The sequence below is a fragment of the Pristis pectinata genome, chromosome 24 (genome assembly GCF_009764475.1).
Source record: "Pristis pectinata isolate sPriPec2 chromosome 24, sPriPec2.1.pri, whole genome shotgun sequence".
Lineage (NCBI taxonomy): Eukaryota > Metazoa > Chordata > Chondrichthyes > Rhinopristiformes > Pristidae > Pristis > Pristis pectinata.
Genome location: NC_067428.1, coordinates 6,112,075 through 6,138,237, shown reverse-complemented (window position 1 = coordinate 6,138,237; position 26,163 = coordinate 6,112,075). Strand labels below are relative to the sequence as shown.

Below are 26,163 nucleotides of genomic sequence, written 5' to 3'. Positions count from 1 at the left end.
TGAAAATCAAACTCTGCTTCGGTGAGCAGATTATTGCAGCGTAAATGCCACTTGATACCATTGTCGGTGACCCCTTCCACCTTTGCTGGTGAGTGAGAGTAGACTGATTGGGCAACAATTAGCTGGACTGGATCTGTCCTGCTTTTGGTGAACAGAACAAATCTCAGTATTTTTTGAGTGTCAGGGTGACAAAGTCTTTCCTCTGTCCTGGAACCCAGGACGCCTACCCCCAAGTGAGTTCACTCACTACCTGCTGCAAACCCAGATTGGCAGCTCTGTCCTTCAGTCCACAGTCGGCCTGCAGTGGTGGGGCTCCCAAGCCTCTTTCAGTGGTTGATATTAAAGTCCCCAGCCGGGGTACATTCTGTGCTCTTGCCGCTGTCACTACTTCTGCATGAAGGGAGAATGGGTTGGTTCGGCCTTTATTCATCAGAACATTGAAGAATGAGAGGAGATCTTACAGTACTTTGTAAACTTCAAACAGGACTGGACTTTAGTTCAGGGGAAGATTTCACCAATCACGGGAGAGTCCGAAACCAGAGGGTCACAGGATTAAAGGAATTAACTTTAGAACTAAGTTCAGGAGAAATTTCTTCACAGATTTTCTACCAGAGAAGACAGTGGAGGCCAAGTCATTAAAAATATTCATGAAGGGTTATGGGGAGAAGGTGGGAACAAGAGCTGAAGTCAATGATCAGCCGTGATCGTGTTGAATGGCGCAGCAGGCCCAAGGGGCCGAATGGCCTATTCCTGCTCCTATTCTCACTGTTAGTCTGTCTCGCTCTGTCACCTGTCCCACTGCTCCACCAGCCTGCCTCTGTCTCCTTAAAGTCTGTCACTATCGTCCTCACAGTTCACTGTGCCTCCAAGTTTTGTGTCAACTGTAAATCTGTAGGTTGTGCCCTGTAAACCCAACCTAATATACATGAAGGAAAACAGTGACCCTCATACTGACCTCTGGGGCACTCACTCATACTTCGCTCCCCTCCATTACACTGCTACTCTCTCTTGTTCTTCTCTTACTGTCTCCATGTTCAGTGCAGCTACACATTCCTGGACCTGCTCTGTATCAGCTGGAAACTCAGCCACATCTTCCTTTGCTGAGACTCCAGAAGGACCTCCTTCCTTTGTACAGACTGAAGTGCTGCACCTCTGCCCTCTGTCCTCATTGGACCAGAAAGGTTCTAAAGAAGGAAGCTCCCCTCAAAACTCTCATCAGCTCCTCCCACTCTGTGCCCTTCATGTCACTGCTGTCCTGTCTGTACTTGGATCATGGAAGTTCTCCACCATCACTGGATTTGTGTAATCTCCCTTGTTGCTCAATATCCTTCCCACAAACTGGCATTGTGTGCAATAGTCCTGGTCAGGTTAATGCCTCTCTGTTGTTTCTTCACTCACAGTAGACTCAGAGACTAATACAGCATGGACACAGGCCCTTTGGCCCAACTCATGTCTGCTGACAAAGTTGTCCATCTGAGCTTGTCCCATTTGCCCGCATTAGGCCCATATCCCCCTAAACCTTTCCTATCCATGCACCTGTTCAACTGTCTTTTAAATGTTGATTTTGTCTCTGACTCAACCACTTCCTCTGGCAGCTCTTTCCAATATACGCACCACCGTCAGCGTGAAGAAGTTACCCCTCAGGTCCCCTCAGCTTATTTTCCCCTCAGCTTAAACCTACGCCCTCTAGTTTTCAATTCCCTTTCCCTTGGAAAAAGACTGTGTACATTCACCCTCTCTATGTCCATTTTATGCGCCTCTGTAAGGTTCCGCCTCAGTCTCCTGCACTGTAAGGAAAAGGTCCTGGACCATCCAACCTCCCCTATAACTCAGGCCCTTGTGACGCAGCAACATCCTCGAAAATCTTCTTGGCACTCTTTCCAGTGTATCGAAGTCATCCTATAACAGGGCGACCAAAACTGTATGCAATACTCCAGGTGCAGCCTTACTGATGTTTCGTACAACTGCAAAATCGCATCCCAGCTCGTATACTCAATGCCCAGATTAGATGAAGGCCAGCATGCCAAATGCCTTCTTCAGCACCCTGTCAACATGTGACACCACCTTCAGGGAACTATGTACTTGTACTCCTTGGTACCGCTGTTCTACAACACTCCCTAGTGCCATCTTGTTCACTGTTAAAGTCCTACCCTGGTTTGACTTCTCAAAGTGCAATGCCTCACACCTCTGGATTGAACACAATTTGCCATTCCTCAGCCACTTACCTTGCTGATCAAGATCCCCTTGTAATTTTTGATATGTGAAAAAATTCTGTCCTCCATTGACCCAGGACATCCTCACCTGCAGTGCAATATTCCATGAATCAATTCCTGATGATGGTCACAGCACAGATTGACACAGAAACAACTCCAACTGTGCTTGTGAACATAATTTCCCAAGTCCCATATTCAGTGTCCTGACTGATGAACACCAGTGTGCCAAATGCCTTCTTCACCAACCGGTCCACCCGTGATGCCGCTATCAGTGAACTATGTGCTTGTACTTCGAGGTTCCACAACACCGACCAGGACCCGAAAAATCACATTTGCTTCTCAGCCTTTTGGCTGAGATCAAGTGTAGTATCTGTGGGGACCGATTCGTGGTGGATCTCTACAGACACCGACATTGAAGGAAAGACATCGAGGACTCTTTGTGATCAAGCGGCTGCCTGATGAGAGCTTAACCTGCTGACACAGAGGTGGATCCGAATGCTGATTGGAAAACCAGTCTAACTCCTCTGTTCAGCAAATGACTGACTGCATCAGGATGGCGGCAGCAACGAGCATCTCAGGAGGAGGGATTCGCAATATGGTCAGTGTGACAGTGAAGGATCTCAGTGAGGGGACCCTTTCACATGGGACCTCTTCATCAGAAAGATCTTGCTGGAAACTTGCAAGTTTGAGGCTAAGGACATCTACTGCCTCCAGGACTTCATGGGTAACAGATACGTCTATGTTACCTTCAAGCACCCGGCGGGATGGCGGAAGCTGCTGCAGGACTTTTGAGAGAAGGGGAATGAATCTCCGTTGTCACTGCTAAAGGTGCAGCCACACTTTAATCCCCCCCCCCCTCAACCAGAAGGAACATGTGGTAACAGTGCACATGTTTAACCCACATGTGCCCATGGTGGATGTCCTCACTTTCCTGGCTCGTTACATCGAGGGAGCAGGAAGCTGCGTCGACATCAAAGACCTGTTCAGGATCTGGACCAGCAAGTGTCAGGTGAAGGGCAAGTTGAGAGTTCACGCAAATGGATCCATCATCCACCCCTCCTCAGTATTTGTCATCGGAGGGAACCGTGGATACATGGTGTGCACGGGACAACCCAGAATGTGTTGCAACTGCAGCAAACCCGGACACGTGGCGGCCCAGTGCAGTGCAGTCATCTACAAGAACTGCAAGCAGGAAGGTCACCAAACAAAAGACTGTCGGGGAAGCAAATGTTGCAAGCTGTGCAGGGAAGCAGGCCACCTCTGTAAGGACTGCCCAAACTGAGCCTATACCTATGCACAGGCAATAAGAGGGGGAGTCAGTACCAACAACACCCTGAGAAAAACTGACCCACCCCCCATCAGCATAGAGGCCTCAGAAGAGACCAAGACCAGGAGGGATGAGGACAACTCGATCACCTTGAGCACCCAACCTCCAGCCATGAACTCCCAGCCCCTTCCCCAAGAGGAGGAGTCAATGGAAGAGGGAGTGGGGAAGGGACAAGAAAGGGAATGAGAGGTGGTGAAGAGGAAGAAGGCACAGGAGACACCACCAAAACAGACAACGAGCCACGGTAACAAGGGGACCGGGAAGAAAAGAATCATGCAACATACGGACGCCAGCAAGCTCTCCTCATCAGAGGACAAAAGCAACAGCGGAATCCAATGACGGAGGCAGAAGAAGCGTCAAAGTGGAGGAGACAAAACTGAAGGGAATCAACAGACAGGAAGAAGCGAGTGAAGAACGCTGCCTGCCATCCGCCAGCTCCGGGAGACTGGGAGAAGCACAGAGGTTGTCGCTGCCCCCAGCTCTGGGAGACCAGGAGCAGCACCGCATCCGATGCATCCCAGCACCGGGAGATGAAAGAAACTTGACCACCAGAGAAAAGAACAGGGGCACAGATGGATCAACTCCCAGTGACACCACAAGCCTTGCCACAAGGGACCCCACACCCAGTGGGAGACCACTCCCAATATCTGAGCCCTGAATCGGTGATGCAGTTCACCAAAGTTGTGGACATGAGGGCCCAGGGCAAATGAAAATGGACTGTGTGATTGGTACTGAACTCCAAAATAGCCATGGAGATAAAACTGGCATCTCTGAACGTGTGCAGTGTGAAGCACACTGTGCAATGTGTTTACGCCTTGCAGTTCCTTGCCAAGGTCAAGGCAGAATTGAATTTCCTGCAATAGTACGGGCTGCCGCACCTATGCAACTATCGGAGGTGGTCGTGATGCTGGTCCCACAGGTTGTTAGTATGGTCAGGGGGCAATGATGGTCGTGCTTCCGGCCTGGGGATTCTGATGCGGAGAAAAACTTCTTAATCACCAAAGTCAAAGAGGTGGTGGGGAAGGGGGCTCCTCATGGCAGGTGTGATGTACAGGAACATTCCGCTCCAGTTAATTGATGCATACGCCTCGCCCGTGTGGAGCGAGCAGCTGGCCATCCTCCAGCAGCTTCCACCACTGCTGGCGATGTCCTGGCCAGTCATTCTGGACAGTGACTTCAACTGCATCATCAATGCGGCTGGACAATCCTGCAGTGCCGACAGCAGACTAGACAGCAGCTCCAGACTCCTGATGGAAACAGTTAAAGATGTCAAGCTGCGTGATACCTTCAGCACCCCTGCAGGCGGAGCACAGCCACAACCCCCCTGGTCGAGATCGCACAGCTCAGCCAGTCCTGGATTGACTTCCTCTTTGTGTCAGAGCCAGTCACGGTCAGATCCATGGATGTCAGGATGGTGTTCTGCTCTGACAACCGTCTCCTTTGGGCCTCCTGTCACCTACAAGAGGACCAGAAGGCAGGCAGGGGGATGTGGAAGTTGAATGTCAAGCTGCTGACCCCAGAGAGCATTTGAGGAACTAAAGAGGGATTATGCAGGTTGGAAAACTGGGAAACCCCTCTTTGACTCCTCTGTGTACTGGTGGGAAGCCACAAAGGAGAACATCAAGATGTTCTTCATCCGCAGAGGGATCCAGAAAGCAAGACAGAGTCAGAGGGAACTGTGTCAACTCCAGACAGACTTGCAGCAACTTCTCATTCTGCATTCAAGGGGGGTGGACGTGAGGGAGGAACTCTGAGAGGCGAAGAGCCTGCAAGCTCAGCTCCATGCCTCTGAATCCTCCAAGATGATCTTCCGATCCAGGGTCTGCTCTGTGGAGCAGGATGAGATGTGCTCATGTTTCTTCTTCCAAAAAGTGCACAGGGGGAGCTCTGTGACCGTCAGCCTTAAGGAAGAGGACAGCTCAGTAACTTCCTCGCAGACGGACATATCAAGGACCTGCAGATCCTTCTATGCCAGCCTGTATGACAAAAAGCCCACAGACAGCACCACCTCCCAAAACTTCCTGTCCTCTATCACGGAGGTCCCAGATGACAGCAAGCAGGAGAGTCTGGACCAACCACTGTCCCTGGAGGAGCTGATCAGCTCCATCCGTTTCTTTGATTCGAATAAAGCTCCCAGAAGTGACAGCTTACTGGCTGAGTTGTTGTCAGCTCTGTGGGACTGGATGGGCCTGGACCTGCTGGAAGTGTACAACACTATGCTTCTGGCTGGCACCATGTCAGAATCCATGAGGAAGGGCACCATTACTCTCATCTACAAGCAGAAGGGGGAGAGGGCGGACATCAGAAATTGGAGACCCATCTCACTGTTGAATGTGGATTATAGGATCCTGTCCAAGGCCATCACCAACAGGGTCAAGTCTGCTCTGGGACAGTTGATCCACCCAGACCAAACCTGTGCTGTACCTGGCAGGAAGAACTTTGACAGCCTTGCACTGCTCAGGGATGCCATTGTCTACGTGCAGGACAGAAGGGTGGACACCTGCCTGGTCAGATTGGACCAGGAGAAGGCCTTTGACAGGATTTCACACACGTACATGTTGGACGTGCTATCAAAATGGGCTTTGGGGAGGGAATCAGGAATTGGATCCAGCTGCTCTACACAGACATCAGTAGCACAGTCCAAATCAATGGGTGGGAGACAGACAGATTCCCCATCAAGTCTGGAGTCAGGCAGGGCTGCCCTCTCTCCCCTGTCTTGTTCGTGTGCTGTATAGAACCCGTTGCCGAATCCATCAAGAAGGACGACAGCAGCAGAGGGGTGACGTTGCCAGGCAGTGGGGGCACCCAAGTGAAAGCCTCCCTGTACATGGACGATGCTGCCGTCTTCTGCTCGCACCCAAGGTCAGTTCACAGATTGATCAGCATCTGAGACCAGTTTGAGTTGGCATCAGGGGCCAGAGTTAGCTGCGCGAAGAGTGAGGCCATGCTCTTCGGCAACTGGCCCGACCGATCCAACATCCCCTGCACCATCAGGTCTGACTACCTGAACGTGCTGGGGATCTGGTTCGGAGGGGCTGGGACGTGCAAGATAAATTGGTGGGAGTGGAATGGGAAGGTGAAGCAGAAACTGGAAATGTGGGAACAGCACTCCCTCTCAATAACTGGGAAGAACTTGGTCATCAGGTGTGAGGTGCTGTCAGGGCTGCTATACATGGTGCAGGTGTGGCCTGTTCCTCATTGCTCCGGCTTGGAAATCACCCATGCTATCTTCTGGTTTATCTGGGGATGCAAGATGGAGCGGGTCTGATGGGTCTCCATGCACAAGTCCCTGAACAATGGGGGCAGAAGTGTCCTCAATGTCACCCTCATCCTGATGAACACCTTCATCTGTGGTTGCAACAGGCTGTGCATGGAACCAAGGTACGTGGGCACCAAGTGTCACTATGTGCCGAGGATCTACCTGTCTCCAGTGTTGCACAGAATGGCCCTGGACCCATTGCCATGCAACAACCCAGTCAGCTGGACGTTGCCCCACTACCTGTCCTTACGTGGAAAAATTCTGCCAGACCAACACTGACCACAAGTCCATCAGGCAGTGGTCAGCATGGAACATCCTGCAGACACTCCAGGAGAAGAACTCGATAGATACTGTGGGGTGGTTCCCTGAGCAGACAGCCTGGACCATCTGGCAGAATGCCTCATTGCCAGAACTCACCAACAAGCACCAAGACCTCGCTTGGCTGACGGTGAGAGGGGCCCTCCCAATCAGGTCCTTCCTGCACGGTCAAAACATCTCTCCCAGCACATGCTGCCCCTGGGAGGACTGTGCTGGGGCCAAGATGGTCGCCCATCTCTTTGCAGGCTGTGGGTTTGTGAGGAGGGTGTGGCAAAAGATGCAAGGGTCCTTTTCACTGTTCATCTCCAGCAGCTGCGTAACAGAGGATTCTCTGATCTACCTGCTGTTCTTGGGGACACACATAGAGACAGACATCTGCTGCTGCTGGAAGGTCTTCAACTTGGTGAAAGATGTCCTTTGGTCTGTCCGAAACTTGTTGGTCTCCCAGCACTGCGAGATGTCCGTAGGGGAATGCTGCTGACTGGCACATTCCAGGCTGCAGGAGGACGTGCTGAGGGATGCACTGAAGCTGGGTGCAGCCAATGCAAGGGCTCGGTGGGGAAGGCCTACAGTTTTGGGTTATTCTGCCACTGGAGAGGGAGTGGAGGGGTCAGGCGAGGAAGCCCCTTAAGTGGTGTGAATATAGGATTGGGGTATCACCCCAGGGAGCCACACGAGTGGCATCGGTGCTGTGGGTTTCACAAGAAAACGTAACACTAATGATTGATCTGTTCACGAATGTAAAGGTTTGCACTGTTTTATTGTTGTAAATAGTTTGATTTTTTATGATGAATAAAGTTTATTTTGTAAAAAGAAACTGTTCAGTGACATCATTGACACCAGGCACCCGGGAGATAACAAACCCTCAGGAATCGTGTCTGTGAGCACAGACGATAGAATCCCTTCTCCTTTCGCTCTCCAGACCATATCTCTCTCTCTCCCTGCACAACTGACTCACCTGTATGTCCCTCTCTCCATCCCCAGGGGAAGACTCTTCCCAATCAGTACTCTGAATATCATACAGGTAGAGAGCAGGGTATCCTCAATGGTCTCCTGACTAATCTACTGGCTCTTCTCTGTCTAGTAAATCTATTTAATACCCTGGGTCTTTTTTGAAGCCAAACGCTTATGTAAACTCACTGGCACACTGAGGGCATGTTGTGGGTCTGGAGAAGGACACAGACCGGGTTAAGATGGGAGGTTCCCTCCCGCAAAGGGCCGTCCGACAGTTCACTGTTACAGAGACCAGATTTCATCCCCACATTTACAAGATCACGAGATCACAAGACAAGGGAGCAGAAGCAGGCCATTCGGCCCATCGAGTCTGCTCCAAGGAAAAGGGAAAAAGAAATGGGGTGGAAAAAAAACTATTCTAATCCCATGTTCCAGCCTTATCCCCATATCCCTTGATACCTTGACTATTTAGATATCTGTCTATCTCCTCCTTGAACACCCCCACTGATCTGGCCTCCACTGCTGTGCATGGCAAGGAGTTCCACAATTTCACCACCCTCTGGGTAAAGAAGTTTCTCCTCATCTCTGTCTTGAAACTGTACCCTCTAATTCTAAGATTGTGCCCTCTGGTCCTGGACTCGCCCACCAAGGGAAACAGCCTAGCCACATCTACTCTATCCTTTCCTGTCAACATTTTAAATGTCACTACGAGGTCCCCTCTCATCCTTCTGTACTCCAGTGAGTACAGTCCAAGAGCCGACAAACGCTCATCATACGTAAGCCCTTTCATTCCTGGAATCATTCTCGTAAATCTCCTCTGAACCCTCTCCAACGTCAGCACATCCTTCCTAAGATGTGGGGCCCAAAACTGCGCACAGTATTCCAAATGAGGCCTCACTAGTGCCCCGTAGAGCCTCATCAACACTTCCTTACTTTTATACACTATACCTCTCGAGATGAATGCCAACATAGCATTCGCTTTCTTAACCACCGATCCAACCTGGTGGTTAACTTTTAAGGTATCTTGTACGAGTACCCCCAAGTCCCTTTTTACTACCGTACTTTCAATCTTCTCTCCTTCTAGATAATAATCTACCCGCTTATTTCTGCTTCCAAAGTGTACAACTGCACATTTCTCAACATTGAATCTCATCTGCCATTTCCTTGCCCATTCTCCTAAACTGTCTAGGTCCCTCTGCATCTTTTCTATTTCCTCTATGCTCCCTACTCCTCCACTTATCTTGGTGTCATCCGCAAACTTAGCCACACAACCATTTATTCCATCATCCAAATCATTGATGTACAAGGTAAAAAGGAGCGGCCCCAACACCGACCCCTGCGGCACACCACTAGTAACCGGTAACCAACCAGAACGAGATCCTTTTATTTCCACCCTTTGCTTCCTGCCAACCAGCCACTGCTCCACCCATTCTGCTATCCTACCCATAATTCCATGACCTCTCATCTTATTAATCAGTCTCTTGTGAGGCACCTTATCGAAGGCCTTTTGAAAGTCTAAATACACAACGTCTACCGCCTCTCCCTTATCCACCCTACCTGTGATTTCTTCAAAAAACTCCAATAGGTTGGTCAGACAGGACCTCCCCTTCACAAAACCATGTCATCTAGGTCCAATCTTGCCTTGCGCCTCTAGGTATTCGGTAACCTCCTCCTTGAGATAGATTCCAATAACTTTCCCACCACTGACGTCAGACTAATAGGTCTGTAATTTCCTTTGTGCTGCCTCCCACCTTTCTTATACAACGGAACTACATTCGCTACCCTCCAGTCCTCCGGAACCATGCCAGAATCTATCGATTCCTGGAAAATAATCGCCAATGCCTCCGCTATCTCTACAGCCACCTCCTTCAGAACCCGGGGATGCACCTCATCCGGTCCGGGAGACTTATCAGTCTTAAGCCCCTTTAGTTTTCCTAGCACCTTCTCCCTAGTAATCTCAACTGAATTCAGTTCCAATTCGTGAGACTCCTGACTAACCGGCACATTGCTTATGTCCTCCACGGTGAAGACCGATGCAAAATATTCATTCAATTCCCTTGCCATCTCACTATCATCCATTATAATACCTCCTGCACTGTTATCAATTGGTCCTATGTCAACCCGTGTCTCTCTTTTATTCCTTATGTATTTAAAAAAGCTCTTAGAATCCTTCCGAATGTTGTCCGCCAGCTTCCTTTCATAACATCTTTGCTTTCCTAATGACCTTCTTAGTTTCTCTCTGCAGATTTTTAAAAACTTTCCAATCTTCTGTTTTCCCACTAATTTTTGCTACTTTGTACGCCGCCCCTTTTGCTTTTATTTTATCCTTCACCTCCCTCGTTATCCACTTCTGTGCCTTTTTTCCATTCAAAACCTTTTTTCTTGGAATATATCTATCCTGCATTTTCCTTATTTCCTGTAGAAATTTCTTCCATTTCTCCTCCGCCGTCCCTCCAGCTAATTTACTCCTCCAATCAATTTGGGCCAACTCTTCTCTCATACCTTTGTAATTTCCCTTATTCCACTGAAATATCGATACACCAGTTATCAGCTTCTCCTTCTCAAACTTGAAACTAAACTCAATCATATTGTGATCACTTGTTCCCAGGGGTTCCTTTACCCTTAGTTCCCTAATCACCTCGGGTTCACTACACAGCACCCAATCCAAAACAGCCGATCCCCTGGTGGGCTTCTCAATAAGTTGCTCCAGAAAAACATCCCTTAGACATTCCACAAACTCACTCTCCTGAGTTCTACCGCCTTGCTGGATTTCCCAGTCCACCTTCATGTTAAAATCCCCCATAATTATCTTCACATTGTCACTCTGGCACGCTTTTTCTATCTCAATCTGCAACTTATGGTCCACTTCCTGACTGCTGTTAGGGGGCCTGTATATGACTGCTACCTCATTCTGTCGGGGTGGGTTTGATCTCAATGTCTGAATGACTGATGTGGGAACAGGAAACCTGCAGTGTCCTCCCCTGTTGTAACTGGAGGTGTGAGGGGCATCTCTGGACTGAGGGGTGGAGTGCGGCAACAACTGAATCAGGGGAATGAAGGGAGAAAGTGGGAAACATCAGACAATGAGCGACCTGCTCATTCCCGGGTTGTTTTGAACAGATCAGTCAGTTGCTGACAGTGTCGCCGCTTCAAGCCGACGGTGTCTGACGGCGAATGGGAGGGTTTCAGATCCTTGCTCTGGTTGGTCAGTGTCAGTCGCCCTGATTTGCATGGATTTCCTCCCTGGTGTGAATGGCTCTATAACTGGGTTCCATCGGCAGCGGCGGCCACAGTCTGTCACAGAGACAGCGGCTGAAGGGAGGCAGGAAGCTGACGGGCAGCAACAATGCGGAAGCTGTGCTTTTTCTGGTATCTGGCACTGTGGCTGGTCTGTAAGTACCAAGTCTGTACCGCCAGCGGTTGCTGATGTGGGCTCTTGGGGTCACATTAAAGAGTCAACGGTTAAAGTTGAATCCCTGCTCTTTTCCAGCTGGAGAGTCCCAGACTCTGACTCAGCCTCCGACCGTGTCGGTGAATCCAGGAGCCACGGCCACGCTGGAATGTAACATCGGGACCAAGCATGGCTATTATGTTGACTTTTACAAGGAGACACCGGGAACGTTGCCACAATTGATCCTCTATTACTATTACAGTAACAGCGCCCCGACCTATGGGCCTGGGTTTAGCAGCGACCGTTTCACGTCGAAAGCCAACGGCGCCGCCACCGTTTACCAGTTGATCATAAAGAACGTGGAGGTGAATGACGCCGCCGTCTATTACTGCGGAACGTGGTTTTCATCGAGAAGCGCTATTGTGTTCGGCCCAGGGACCAAGCTCTTTGTTACAGGTAAGTATCTGGGAAATCCGTCCTGCAATTACTAACGCATGAATACGGTCACCTGGCAACTGACAATTTGTACGTTTTAATTTCCTGGTGAATTTTACAGTGAAAATGTTGATTTACAATCCAATCGTGTTCCGTGTCCAGCGCCATTTCTACTGGATAGAGTTCTGTTCAGTGAATTGTCACCGTCTTTTAATGACCACATTTCTCTTTTTAGTTGCATTTCCTGATAAACTATGCATTAACGCTCTGTGTGAATTTGTGCAATTTCTGGTGCCGTGTGCTGTGTCCCTGACATGTGCTCTTCAATATTATGTTTCGGACACGAACTCGCCCTCTCTGTGTGAGTTTGCGCGACTTCCGTCCCGTCAGTTTGTCCGCATTTGTGTTGGTTTGGTAGAAGCGAACGTGAGGAGTTCCAGCTGCTTCAAGTGCGGCCCGGAGTCTCCCTGTGGACAGGACATTGCCGACTAAAGACAGCCCACAGTTGTCAAGATAGGACAACGACAAGTTTCAAGTTATTGTATTAGGACCCTCCAGCGAAAACTCCCTCGGACTTTAACTGAACCTCCAATCCTCCCAGTGAGGGTGGAATCTCCTGCAGACACACATCCAATAAAAGCCCCTCTCCCATTGCCCAGTCCTTGCCCCCTCTCTCCTGCCATCTATTCCCTTGAGCGCTGCTCCTTTCCGGGAACCGCTGCTCAGCGATTGCGGTCGCTGCACCGAGTGAGTGGGAGCCGAATCCCTCGACATCATCCCAGATCACAGAGCGACCTGCCTTGTCCTGCTCCATGAAGCTCAGGACCGCGCACACAGTGGCCTCGCCCATTTGTGGCAGTGCAGAGTGTGAGATGGGTTTATTCTCCCGACAGCAGTGGGTGCACAGTCGGGTATTACTGATGGGTGGGTGGGGAGAAGGGAAGAAGAGGAACGAGTCGCTGGTGGCACCGTGAGTGGCCACATTAAACTGATGCGTGTTCGCTGTTGGTGCCGGTGTGTGTCTCAATTCCTTAATGACTCGGTGCCAAAAAGCCTCACTGGTTGGAGTAGATTTTCCACTGTCAATCACTGGTCCCAGAGCGAGGGGTCACTGGTTGGTAATCGGAAGTCTGATCACGGTTCCCTCCCTCACGAACCAGAGGTTCTGAGATCAAGTGAGACCTCCCTGGGGGACTGTCCGCCAATCAGAGCTTGTGTCACAGGCCGGGATATACCCCGGGAGCTGGAGGTGAAGTCACCGAGCGGGTGATGCTGGAAACCAACGAGTCACCAGGAGGATCCTAAAACAGAACTTGGCCTCAAATGTCTCGTTCTTCAGTGTTGACCAACATGCACTGTCCTCCATGGACACTGCCCTGTCCCTCAGTGAGACTCGGGTCCCACTATAGGAAGCTGGAACCTTTCAATCGCGCTTCTCTCAAACTGTGAAATGACGCGAGCTCTTCCGTGACCTGAAACACGTCTTCTCTTGTTCCCGTTCCAGCTCAGCAACTCCCGGACCCTTCAGTAAAACTGCTTGGGCCGTCAGCCGAGGAGATCGCCAAAGGAGCGGGCACCTTAGTTTGCCTGGTCAGTAAACTGTCGGTGGGCTTGCCTGCCGTCAGCTGGACAGTGGACGGGAGTCCGACGAGCAGTCAGGTGGAAACCAGCGCGGTGAGGCGGAACACGGACAACACCTTCAGTCTCAGCAGCTACCTGACGGTGCCCGGCACAGACTGGAGCAGTGGGAAGGTGTACTCCTGCACAGTTCAACAAGGAGCAGCCTCGAAAATATCCGCAACAATCGCACAATCCAGCTGTTGAACAGAGTGCGGCTGCGGGCGTGTTTGCTCCCTGGTTACCGGGAGATCACTGCCTTGCATCTTTCACCCCCTCTCCCACTCTGTGCGCTCGGTCTTCACTGTGCTCTGTGCTTCTGTTCCGCTCTCTGTGGTTTCCACCGTGTTCTTGGAATATTTGTACCCCGAGCTGCTTTTGTTCTGCTTCTCCCACCGAGAGGCTACACGGGGTTAAAGTGACCAGTTACTTGGCTTCTTTGGAAATTTCAGCCGGGGAATGGTTTTCTCTGGCACCAGGGATGGATTTAATTAAAATAACTAATGAATGTTTTTTTTCTGATTCAGAATCAGACTGACAGACGGTAACGTTGATTAACTACCAATAAAGATGATCAGTGCAGGAATGATTTCCGTGTGTGTGTCTCGCTACCTGGCGTGCTCTTCCCATCCTGACAGCGGGTGGGAGGTGGGAGGTGGGGGGAGACTCGTCTCTCTGCTCCGGTCCTTGTCCTGGTTCCGCGAAGTGAGAAGAAACCGCTCCTGAACTGAGAAGTCAGGGGAAAATACTCTAGCCAGTGAGAGAAATTTTCGTGGTCAGGAGAGCCAGGAGCACAGGAAAGGGAGAGGAAAAACCAGTGGATTAAACTGCATTTATTTCAATGCGAGAGACGCAACAGGTGAGGCAGATGTATTCCGGGTATGGATTAGCTCTGGGGTCTGGGATATTATTGCCAGACAGAAACATGGCTGAGGGAAGGGCAGGACTGGCAACTCAATGTTCCAGGATACAGACGCTGCAGGCCTGACAGAGGTGCAGAAACGGTGGGGGTGAGGCGGCGGGGGGGGGGGGGGGGGGGGAGTGGGGGGGGGTTCGGAGGTGGAGGTGCTTTTCTGGAGAGGGAGATCACAACAGAGGTTCGAGAGGACCTTCTTGGTGGATCATCCACTGTGGCTATATGGTTGGAATTTAGGAACAAGAAGGCGATGGTCACTTTGATGGTCTGTATTATAGTTCCCCTCCCCCAATAATCAGCAGGAATTAGGGGAGCAGATCAGAATCAGAATCAGGTTTATTATCACTGACATATGTCGTGAATTTTGTTGTTTTGGAGCAGCAGTACAGTGCAAGACACGAAGACATAAAAATTACTGTTACAAAATAAATAAATGGTAAGCAATAATGAATAGTAAAATAAATAATAAGATGCAGAGAGAGATCGAAGACAGTTGTCAGAGTAGTTGGGTGGTATGAGTGGGGGATTTCGACTTCCTCAACATTAACTGGGCCAAATATGGTGCAATCAGCTTGGGTGGGGTGGAGTTTGTTCAAGGAGTCCAGCAAAATTTCCTTGATCAATATATGGAGGACTCTACACGAGAGGGCGCAGCACTGGACCTCCTTTGAGGGAATGAGGTAGGGTAAGTGACTGAAGCGTCAGTCTGGGGGCACTTCAGTCACCTAACATAATCCTATTATGTTTAAAAGAGTTTTGGAGAAAGATAGGATGGGTCCACGGGTTAATGTCTGAAACTGGCAGGGCCAATTTTGGAGGGAATAAGTGGAATCCTGCAGAGGTCGATTGGGTGAGACTGTTTGCTGGAAGAGGAATAACTGGCAAGTGGGAATACTTTAAAAGTGTGGCATTAAGAGTCCGAGGTGAAGGGCAAGTTCAGGGGATCCTGATTGAGGAGAGAAATTGAGGCTCTGGTCAGGAAAATGAAGGAGACATACATTGGGTTTAGGCAATTGGGAACGAGCGAATCCCTCAACGACTATCAGAAGTGCAGGAGTACACTTAAGAAGGATATGAGAGGGCAACCTTAGGGTATGAGAAGTATCTGGCAGGCACAATTAAGGAAAATCCCAAAAGATCCCATAGGTATATTGAAAGGGTGGCGAGGGAGAAAGTAGGTCCCCTGAGAGATCAACATTGTTCGGGGATCTTGATCGGTTGGGTAAGTGGGCCGAGGGTTGGCAAATGGCTTTCAATTCAGCTAGGTGTGAAGTTTTGCATTTTGGGAAGTCGAACCAGGGGAGGACTTACTGAGGAGTGTTGTGGAACAGAGGGACCGAGAACTGCAAGTACATAGTTCGCTGAAACCGGCATCACAGGTACACAGGGTGGTGAAGAAGGCATTTTGCACGATGGTATTCATCAGTCAGGGCACTGAGTACAGGAGTTGGAAGGTTATGTTGCAGTTGTACAAGATGTTGGTGAACCTGCACTTGGAGCATTGTGTACAGTTTTGTTCACCCTGTTATAGGACAGACATCATTAAACTGGAAAGAGTGCAGAGAAGATTTATGAGGATGCTGGCAGGACTCGAGGGTCTGAGTTACAGGAAGAAGTTGGGTGGACTGGGACTTTATTCCTTGGAACGTAGGAGATTGAGGGGTGACTTTATAGAGGTGAATAAAGCCATGAGGGGTATAAATAGGATGAACACACATAGTCTATTTTCCCAGGGAAGGAAACCTAAAAATTAGAGGGCATCGCTTTAAGCTGAGAGGTAAAAGATTTAAAAGTGACCTGAAGGGCAACTTCTTCACCCAGAGAATGGTGCAGATGTGGAAAGAGCTGCCAGAGAAAGTGGCTGAGGCAGGTACAGTAACAGCATTCAAAAGATATTTGGATAAGTACATACAGAGGAAGGTTTTAGAGCGATATTGAACAAACGCAGGCAATGGGCCTAACTTGGGGGGCACCACTGTGGACATGGAAGAGTTGGGCCGAAGGGCCTATTTCAATGCCGTATTAATCTATGACTCTGTGACTGCAGGAAATAATCGAGGAAAAGGCGAGGGGATGATGGGAAGGCAGTGATGATAAAATTAGAACAAAATAGTCGGCGCTTGGGAAGGATAATAAAGGAAGTAAACACAAAAATTGCTGGAAATATTCAGGTGGTCAGGCAGCATCGGTGGAGAGAGGAAAACTGAGGTAACATTCCGGGCCAATGACCTTCACCACCACTGACCAATTCTGACACAAACTAGTGATCTGAAATGGCTGAATTCAAGATTGGGTCCCGAGGGATGAAACGTGCCCAGTCAGAAGGTGAGATGCTGAGCCTCAAGCTTCTGTTGGGCGTTGGTGTCCGGGTGCGGGAGCCCAGAGACGAGGCGGTCGGAGTGCGAGTGGGAAGGAGAAGTTCAAGTGAGCCCGTTGCTGGGGTTCGCACCTGGTGGGTGTTTGCCTGCTGCCGATGCTGCAGCCTCTGGTGTGTGCTGGTGACAGGGTGCGCGGGGCTTGGTTTCATCTCAGTTCCTGATCTACCGTCCCCTGACACCAGGGCCGGAACCTCGACGTCCCTCTCTTCTCCTCCCCACCGCCCACACAACTGTTTCCTGCACCCAATCCTTACCCTCCTTCCCCACCATCTCTGCGGCCGGTCTCAGAGCCCACTACCGTGGCCTTTCCTTCCCGGTGCCTCGATGGACAGGATGATCGTCACCGACCAATGAAGTCCGGGAGTTCAAATAATGTCTGAACTCCTGCTGTCTTTCAATCTGAGGGACAGGAGTGTTGTTGGGGGTGGGAGGGAGGGAGAGACGGAGAGAGAAGGTGAGCTGAGAGCAAGATCCCAGGTGGCGGAAAAGAGGAGAACGGAAGGAGGTGGGAATGGGGAGGGAAGGGTGACAGAGGGAGGGGGAGAGTGGGAACAAATCAACCCTGGAACAGACGAAGGTTTTTGTCCGATTTCCACCCTCCCTCTTTCTTGGAACCATCCTTCCTCTCTCCCTCTCCCCTCCCGTTTCCCAATCCACTCCCTTCAAGCTTCGCTCATCTCCGTTCTCCCAATTCCTCCATCCACCCCTCCCTGTTGCTCTCTCCCTCTCTCTATCCCTCTTGGAAGGGCCTTGTGGAAACTTCATTCCCATCACAAGGAAGAGACTCAGACGACTCCGTCTGCAGTGGAGGGGTCAGGAGCTGGCCGGGTGCTTGAACACTCACAACACTGACTCCAAGTCAAACAGCACCCTCGCCTGGAAGAAGAGCTTCCCTTTCTGAGTGTTGCCCCATTCACTGTGTTGAGACTGGCTCCAGGTTTCATTACCCCAAGTACAAGCACTGCAGCACTGGGCTCCTGGGAAAGAAAACGTACTCACCAAATAACCACCCTGCAATGGCCAAGACCCACCATTCCCATCAAACAGAGAAATCTCACACCGACCTGTTCCCAAGTTGCCTTCCCCTGTTAGTGATATCTCAGCGCCCCCTGCAGGAGAAAAAAATCATTAAGCATGTGGACGGATTTTAAACTGAAAAAGAACTTCGGTATTCAAACATTGCAGCAGAAACCTCACTGTAGAGTTGTTATTTACCAAAACACAGAATGAGGCCATTCGGCCCAGTGGGTCTGTGTCAGCTCCCAACAGAACAATCCCATCGGCACCACGTCCTCTGTCCTGCTATCCCTTATTTTCTGGCACAAGCCATTAGCTCCCCTTTGATTCTTTTGTTGTTAAACTACACTGAGTTCACGAGTTCGAGACCCCTCACCAACGGACACATCTTCAGAGGGAGAGATCATGTCGGTTTCACAGAACAGTTGGCCCTGCGGATCAGCAACTAACAGAGCGGGACATGGATTTGCTCATCAATACTTTAAGGGCTACTTGACTGATTTGTAGCACACAACTGATCGCAAAATGGTGATGGGAACTGACAGCGTGCAATGCAAACTTCAACTGGTCTCTTCCACACACAGGACTTGCTTCAACACAGGGAAGGTCCGATGCGTGTGGGGATGTCAGTCCCTGTGCCAGGCCTGACTGCAGGCAGTCCTGCGAAACTGAGTCACATTCATCCAAATAACACCGAATGTGGAGCAGTCACAGAGTATCCGGTCTGAACAGCGGGGACAGATCCTGCATCTGGTCCACTTAAGGGAATCGAAACCACTTGGAATTTTATTGGGGACATCGGTTGTACCTCGCAGAACCTCTGTGGATGGGGCAGAAGACAAGAGAAACCCATTGCCGGAGTGTGAGTGGCGCTGAGGTTATCTGCATGAGTTCATCGGTGGCATTTTCGACTGCGTCCACTGCTTTTGCAAACAAACAAAAAAAATACTTTCGGCAAATCTCACAATCCTGCTCCCGCGCCATAACGATGATGACGAAGCCACAAGTGAACACTGAACAAAGGGTCTGACACCACTGACTTCCTGTGCTCAGACAGTTTTTGCACCAAGAAGTCGGTCGAAGTGAAGACAATCCGTGGCGTAACGGACAGCACCGGACAGCTCCCAACCATCTCGTCCTTCAGATCACCTCAAGTCCAAGAGAACGAAATCTGGAGCCAAAAACCAAACTGTGGACTCCATCAGAACCAAATGCAGGAACCGGCCTTTATAATTTGCCTCTGCGTTAATCAGATAGAGACGTAATCGGTCTAAGTGGACGCCAGGCCATAGAAGGAAAGTTTGAAGTGTGGAGAGAATGTGGAGGGAATGCGGAGAGAGACAGACAGCGGGAGAGGGAATTACAAAGCACGAGGCCTGGATGTCTAAAGGCAAAGGAACCAATGGAGGAGGAAACGCCGGTCATTGACCGCTGAGTTGCGAGATCCGAAGCAAAAGGAAGGTGATGGGGTAATCGAGATAGGGGCACATGAGGCAAAGAATGAGGAGATTTTAAAATTGGAGGTATTAAGGGTCGGCAATAGAGGGGCAATCTGTCAATGGGTCCTGATGGAGCATTTTAATTGCATTCATGAATAGGATGGCTGTATTGCTGGCAAGGCCAGCATTTATTGCCCTTATTTATTTGGTCAAGACGTTGCTGATTGGCCGTCGGATCGATACTCCAAGATTTGTATATTGAAGGTACACCTCAGTTATTGGGCTGGGAGATCCAGTTTCCATACCCAGAGATGACAAAATAACTGCCATGCATCTGTCGGTCAGGATCGTGGGTGACATGGGCGCGGGGTGTGGGGGTTGTGGACTCTAGCACGTGTTGTTCCCGTATGCTGATCTCGCTTGGCCTTCGAGGTGGTGCAGCTCATGGGTTTGAATGGTGCTGCTGAAGAAGCCTTGCAGTGAAACTCGATCCGCTCCCATCCAGACTCTGACGTCAGCCGGGCTCAGACCGCGGTAACGACGCCGGATTTCACCACCTGCACAGTTTGCTGGAGAGTGGAGTGGAGCGAATCTTCTGTGAATCCTTTCCCCCACTGGGTCTCCAAACGTTCCCCCACTCTTGACCTTCAGCCCACGGGCTCGGACTGCAGCTGCTTCTGGCAAAACGGTTAAGAGCAAAACTGAACCCACCAGTCCCAGGGCTGCCCAGCGTTCCCTTTTATACCCACCTCCTTCCTACAGAACCTTGTTGCTGTCCATGTGGAGTGTGTATGTTCTCTCTGTGACCACTGGAATTTCGAACCGATGCTCCATTTTCCGTCCAAAGTCCAAAGATATGGTACTGTAAATTACCTCGGAGAGCCGCGAAGTAACAAAGGATTCAAGGGGCAGCTGATGGCACGTATGAGAGAATGAGGGAAATAAGGAGAGAGGACATGGTACCGTTGGGATTGTTCTGTTGGGAGCTGACACAGACCCAATGGGCTGAGTGACCTCATTCTGTGTTTTGATCAATAACACTTGCACAGTGAGTTTTCTGCTGGAGTGTGTTGGTGGCGCTCGATGGACTAAGTCATAACTTGGCTTTGGTGCAATCACTTTTTAATATTGTATTTGCCACTCTTTAATAAGTCTTTTACAATACTGGCACAAGTTTAATTTTGATTTTTAACTGAATTTTGCAGAATTGAAGTCCATTTTAAAGGACTTTGAAGACAAACAAAATACTCTTATCCAAGGAAATGCCAAACAAATGCAACTGATTGCTGAACTCGACCAAGCTGGTAAAGAGAGAGATGCCAAACTCCACTCACTTGAAAAAGCCTTAATTACGACCAAGCAAAACCTGGAAGAGCAACAACAGAGGATCATCAACCTGGAAGGACGCAGCAGGAGGAAAAATTTAAGAATCATTGGTTTTCCAGAGAACACCGAGAATGGTAACCCTACGGAATTCTTTTCTAAACTTCTGGTCGATGTGTTTGGTTCTGAAATGTTTCCTGTTCAGCCCATTCTCAATAGAGCTCACAGAGCAATAAGATCCAAACCTGCTCCAGACCAAAATCTTCAGCCAGTAATATCGAGATTTCATTATGTCAACATCAAGAAACTCTTGATTCGTACCACTCGTGGACATGGAATGATTCAATTTAAACAATGTAAGTTTCGAAAAGTTGAAGATTACACCCCAGAAGTTATGAAAGAAAGGCTGACCTACAAACCAATTATGGCTCATCTCTATCAAAGCAATTATCATCCTGCATTATTATTCCCAGCACGGTTGAGAATTACACTACCTGATAAATCTCGCAAATGGTTTAAAACCATCTAAGAGGCCAAAGAATTTCTTTTGAACTAGCTTTTAATTTTAGAAGCTAAGAAATGCGGAAGAGACACCGTGTTTTTTCTTTGATTTACTACCTACTTGCTTTATTATACAATTAATTTTTAGACTTAAACTTTTTCTTTTCATTCTTTTAATATTTTTAATGTTTTGTTTTAATTATAATTAAGAATTTAACAAAATGACTGATCGTTTGCTTTCTTTTCAAACTAACTATTAAACTGGATCTTTTAAATGTCGACTGTTAACGCCCTTTGGCTCTGTTTCAATTTCACAACTATGGTTGTTAGTTCGATACCTTTATTTTGACTATGTTGTTAGCCTCTGGACTAAACATGAGTGGTTTATATATTTTTTATCTTGGACTACTACCACCAATAGAACTGTTATTGGTGACAATAGAACAATTAGAGGGTAGCTTTCTGGCTGCCTATTTGTCAGTTTTTGGGCTGCTGGGGGAGGGGGGTGGGGCTGTTTTTAGGTTTTTTTTCTTCTGGACTAAACTACAAATTTTTCTAAATTGTCGTCATATCCGCTTCCTCTTTGAACTTTTTTTTACTTCTTCCTGCTGGTGAGATTCGTGTGTAGCAAGTTTAACCCTCTACATACCATATGTTTTTAATCCGTTAAAATGGATAAGACTATTAATTTTATTTCATGGAATGTTAACGGCTTAAACAATCCAGTCAAGTGCAAGAAGATCTTTAGAGTTTTTCACAGATTAAATGCTCAGATCATTTTTGCTCAGGAGATTCACATCAGGAAGAAAGAGAATCAAAGTTTTTTTAGATTTTGGAGGGGTCAACAGTTCCATTCAAATTCACAAGCAAAGGTGAAACCAGTCTCTATTTTTATAGACTCCTCAATTTCGTTTGTCCATCATGAGACAATATCAGACCCAAATGGTAGATTTTTATTAATTACTGGTCTACTTCATAATAAAGAAGTTGTTCTGGTTAATGTTTATGCACCCAACGGGGATCACCCTGAATTTTTTAAACATCTGTTTGCATTTTTTCCTAACTTAAATGAATACACTTTGATTATGGGTGGAGATTTCAACTGCTGCCTAAACCCTTCGATGGATAGATCTGTGTCAAATCCTGCACTTCCAAACAAATCCGCTGTCTTTATTAACTCCTTCTTAGTTGAATCTGGAATTTTAGATGTTCGGAGATTTCTACACCCATATGATGAAGAATTTTCATTCTTTTCTCATGTTGACCATAATTACTCGAGTATTGATTTTTTTTATTGATGCTAGACTAGCTCCACCTACTATGGACTGTAAATGCGATGCAATTGCCATTTCTGATCATGCACCATTGAAATTATCAATTAAATTACCAGATGTATGCTTCGATGTCAGACAATGGCGATTTAACCCTTCTCTATTACAAGGCTTAGATTTCATCCAGTTTATTCAAGAACAGATCTCATTTTTCTTTTTGACCAATTTTACTGAAGAAATTTCCAGTAGGATAATATGGGATACTTTTAAAGCATATATCCGTGGTCAAATTATTTCATATTCCGCTGGATTGAAAAAACAAACTAATAACGAAATACGTATATTAGCTGACAAGATTAAAGAAATCGATAAAAAATATTCTGATACTCCTAATCTGGAGTTTTGTAATAAGAGAACAAAACTCCAATCGCAACATAGTTTATTATTAACATTTTCAATTGAAAATCTGCTACTTAAAAACAAAAGTCAATTTTATATACATGGTGACAAATCTGGTAAATTATTGGCCAACCAATTGAAAGCTACTTTATCTAAATGTCAGATTAAAAAATTCGTAAACCAGATGGTACCAACACGATAGATCTTTTTATTCTTCTTTATACCAATCAGAATCCCCTGAGGATTCTACATTAATGCATGAATTTTTAAGAGATCTGAAGACTCCCCAATTATCTTTAAATGAACGTTCCACATTAGGTGCTCCCATATCGGAGGAAGAAATAAGGAAAGTAATATTTTCAATGAACTCGGGTAAAGCACCAGGCCCTGATGGATATAAAGCTGAATTTTTTAAATCCTTTTCTGATATTCTTGTTCACTGGTTAGCAAAAATTTTTAAAGATACCCTATCAGTAGGTAAACTGCCACAATCTTTCTATGAAGCAACTATTTCTTTAATTCTTTAAAAGGATAAAGATCCCACTGATTGTGCATCTTATAGACCTGTTTCTTTATTAAATGTAGATTCAAAAATATTTTCCAAAACATTGGCCTTTAGATTGGGAAAGGTTCTTCCACAAATTATCTCTGGAGACTAGACAGGATTTATTCAGAATCGTTATTTACATTTTAATATTAGGAGATTAATGAATATTATATATACCCCTTCATCCCAAATTCCAGAATGTGTTGTCTCATTAGATGTTGAAAAGGCGTTTGACAGAGTTGAATGGGAATATCTATTCATTACACTTCAAAAACTTAATTTTAGCCCTAAATTTATATCTGCAATTAAACTGATTTATTATACACTTATGGCTCAAATACTTACTAATAATCAAAGATCTCCTTTGTTTATGCTTTTTTGAGGTACTAGACAAGGTTTCCCTTTAAGCCCTTTATTATTTGATATTGCTTTAGAAGCCTTGGTTATTGCACTCCGGGATTCTTCAAATATATGTGGCATTACTCACGGACAGAAGATTCATAAGATATCTCTCTACACCGATGACCTGTTACTTTATATTTCTAATCCGGAGGAATCTATCCCCGCAGTACTATCACTACTAGATCGGTTTAGTGTTTTTTTCTGGCTATAGATTAAATCTTAAAAAAAGAAAACTTTTTCCATTAAATATGCAAACCCCAGTTTACAGACAATTACCTTTTAGATTGGTTACTGACTATTTTATGTATTTAGGTGTCAAAATTACCGAGAAACATAAGGACTTACTTAAAACTAATCTATTGCCTTTAATTGACCATGTTAAACAATTATTTACTAAATGGTCTCCACTGTCTTTATCATTGGTAGGCCGAATTAATGCGGTTAAGATGAATATTTTACCAAAATTTTTATGTTTATTTCAAGCAATTCCAACTTTCATCCCAAAATCTTTTTTTGACACCATTGATTCTAAAATTCTTTCATATATTTGGCAGAATAAAAACCCAAGGTTAAATAAGAAATATTTACAACAGCTAAAAATGGATGGTTGTATGGCCTTGCCGAACTTCAGATTATATTATTGGGCAATTAATATCAGATATTTAATTTTTTGGATAGAAGATTCAGATGTAATTCAATGCCCCAAATGGGTACACCTTGAGCACCAATCAGTACTTGGATTTTCATTAGTTTCTATTTTCGGATCTTCACTCCCTTTTGCACTTACCAAATTAAGTAAACATATGATTAACCCAATTGTTAAACATACAATACGAATATGGTTTCAATTTCGTAAATTTTTTGGATTGAATAAATTTAACTTGTCAAGTCCCATTCAATCTAATTTTTTCTTTCATCCATCCAGAGTTGACTCAGCTTTTTCAATATGGAAAAGGAAGGGAATAGTATGTTTTTGTGATTTATTCATTGATAACTGTTTTTTTTGAACAACTGTCTAACAAATATAATTTGTCCATATCACACTTCTTTTGATATTTGCAGATTAGAAATTCTTTAAAAGCTACTATACCCTCTTTTCCGACACCTTACAAAACTGAAATTATGGAAAAAATTTTAGGTCTTAATCCTTATCAGAAGGGCTTGATAGCAATAATCTATGATTTAATTATGAAAATACGTCCAGAATCACTGGACGAAATTAAGAATGATTGGGAAAGTGAACTCCAGACATCTTTACCCACAGAGACATGGAAGAACATTCTTCATTTAGTTAATTCATCTTCAATGTGTGCCAGACACTCTTTGATACAGTTTAAGGTAGTCCACAGAACCCATATGTCAAAAGATAAGCTAGCCCATTTTTATCACCATATAAATCCTGTATGTGACAGATGTAAATCAAACGTGGCTTCTTTGACACAAATGTTTTCATCCTGTCATCTTTTTGGAAAAATGTTGGAAAGACATTTTTAACATTATCTCAACTGTATTGAATATTGATTTACAACCTTACCCTATCACTGCAATTTTTGGTTTACCAAGGATAGAGTCTGGCCTTTTATCTACTTCTGCTTTGTTTGGAACTTCTACTTCTGATTGCCTTTGTTACATTAATGGCCAAATGATCCATTTTGCTTAAATGGAAGGATCCAATAACCCCTACTACTTTTCAATGGTTTTCTCAAACTATATCATGTTTAAACTTGGAAAAAATTAGGAGTGGTACTGTTGATCCGTCACTTAAATTTGAAGATATTTGGAGTCCATTTATTCAATATTTTCACATGATGTAGATGCTCTTTGAATAACTCTCCCATTTAGAGGAAAGGACTTGACGACATAATATTGCTCTGTTTCTACTGAGAAATTTCAGTCCAGTCTTTTTTATCCTTTTTATTGTTCTTTTTGAAATGTTTCGGTTTAGTTTGGTTTGATATATTATTTATAATTTTTCTTATTGATTTGGGTTTTTTCTCTTTCTTTTCTTTTATATATATAAGAAATCTTTTTCTTTCCTTTCTGTTATATTATATTCATTTATTAAGAGATCAAGGGATCTACAGACTTTTTAAATTATTTGTTGTTCTTTATGATTATCTATGCCATAATTGTTCTCCTGATCTCTTTGTATTACATGTACAAACATTGATGTTATATATTAATCTGTATTAATTTGAAAACTAATAAAAAGTTTGAAAAAGAGGGAAAGATGGTCTTTGGAACATGGAACACAGAAAACTTCCAGCACAATACAGGCCCTTTGGCCCACAAAGTTGTGCCGAACAGGTCCCTACCTTAGAAATTACTAGACTTACCCATAGCCCTCTATTTTTCTAAGCTCCATGTACCTATCCAAAAGTCTCTTAAAACACCCTATTGTATCTGCCTCCACCACCATTGCCAACAGCCCTTTCCACGCACTCATCATTCTCTGA

General features: G+C 46.3%; 1 protein-coding gene and 1 pseudogene across 1 annotated transcript; both read left to right on the top strand.

Annotated features, from left to right (window-relative positions):
* The first annotated feature begins 2,544 nt into the window (after positions 1–2,544).
* On the top strand, positions 2,545–2,652 carry LOC127582778 (uncharacterized; annotated as a pseudogene).
* An 8,706-nt stretch (positions 2,653–11,358) lies between these two features.
* LOC127582763 (immunoglobulin lambda-1 light chain-like) lies at positions 11,359–14,103 on the top strand. Its single transcript, XM_052038336.1, has 3 exons — positions 11,359–11,463; positions 11,562–11,918; positions 13,402–14,103. Exons 1-3 carry the CDS (start codon positions 11,418–11,420, stop codon positions 13,719–13,721), a joined length of 723 nt encoding a protein of 240 aa, XP_051894296.1. The 5' UTR covers positions 11,359–11,417; the 3' UTR covers positions 13,722–14,103.
* Positions 14,104–26,163: the final 12,060 nt, after the last annotated feature.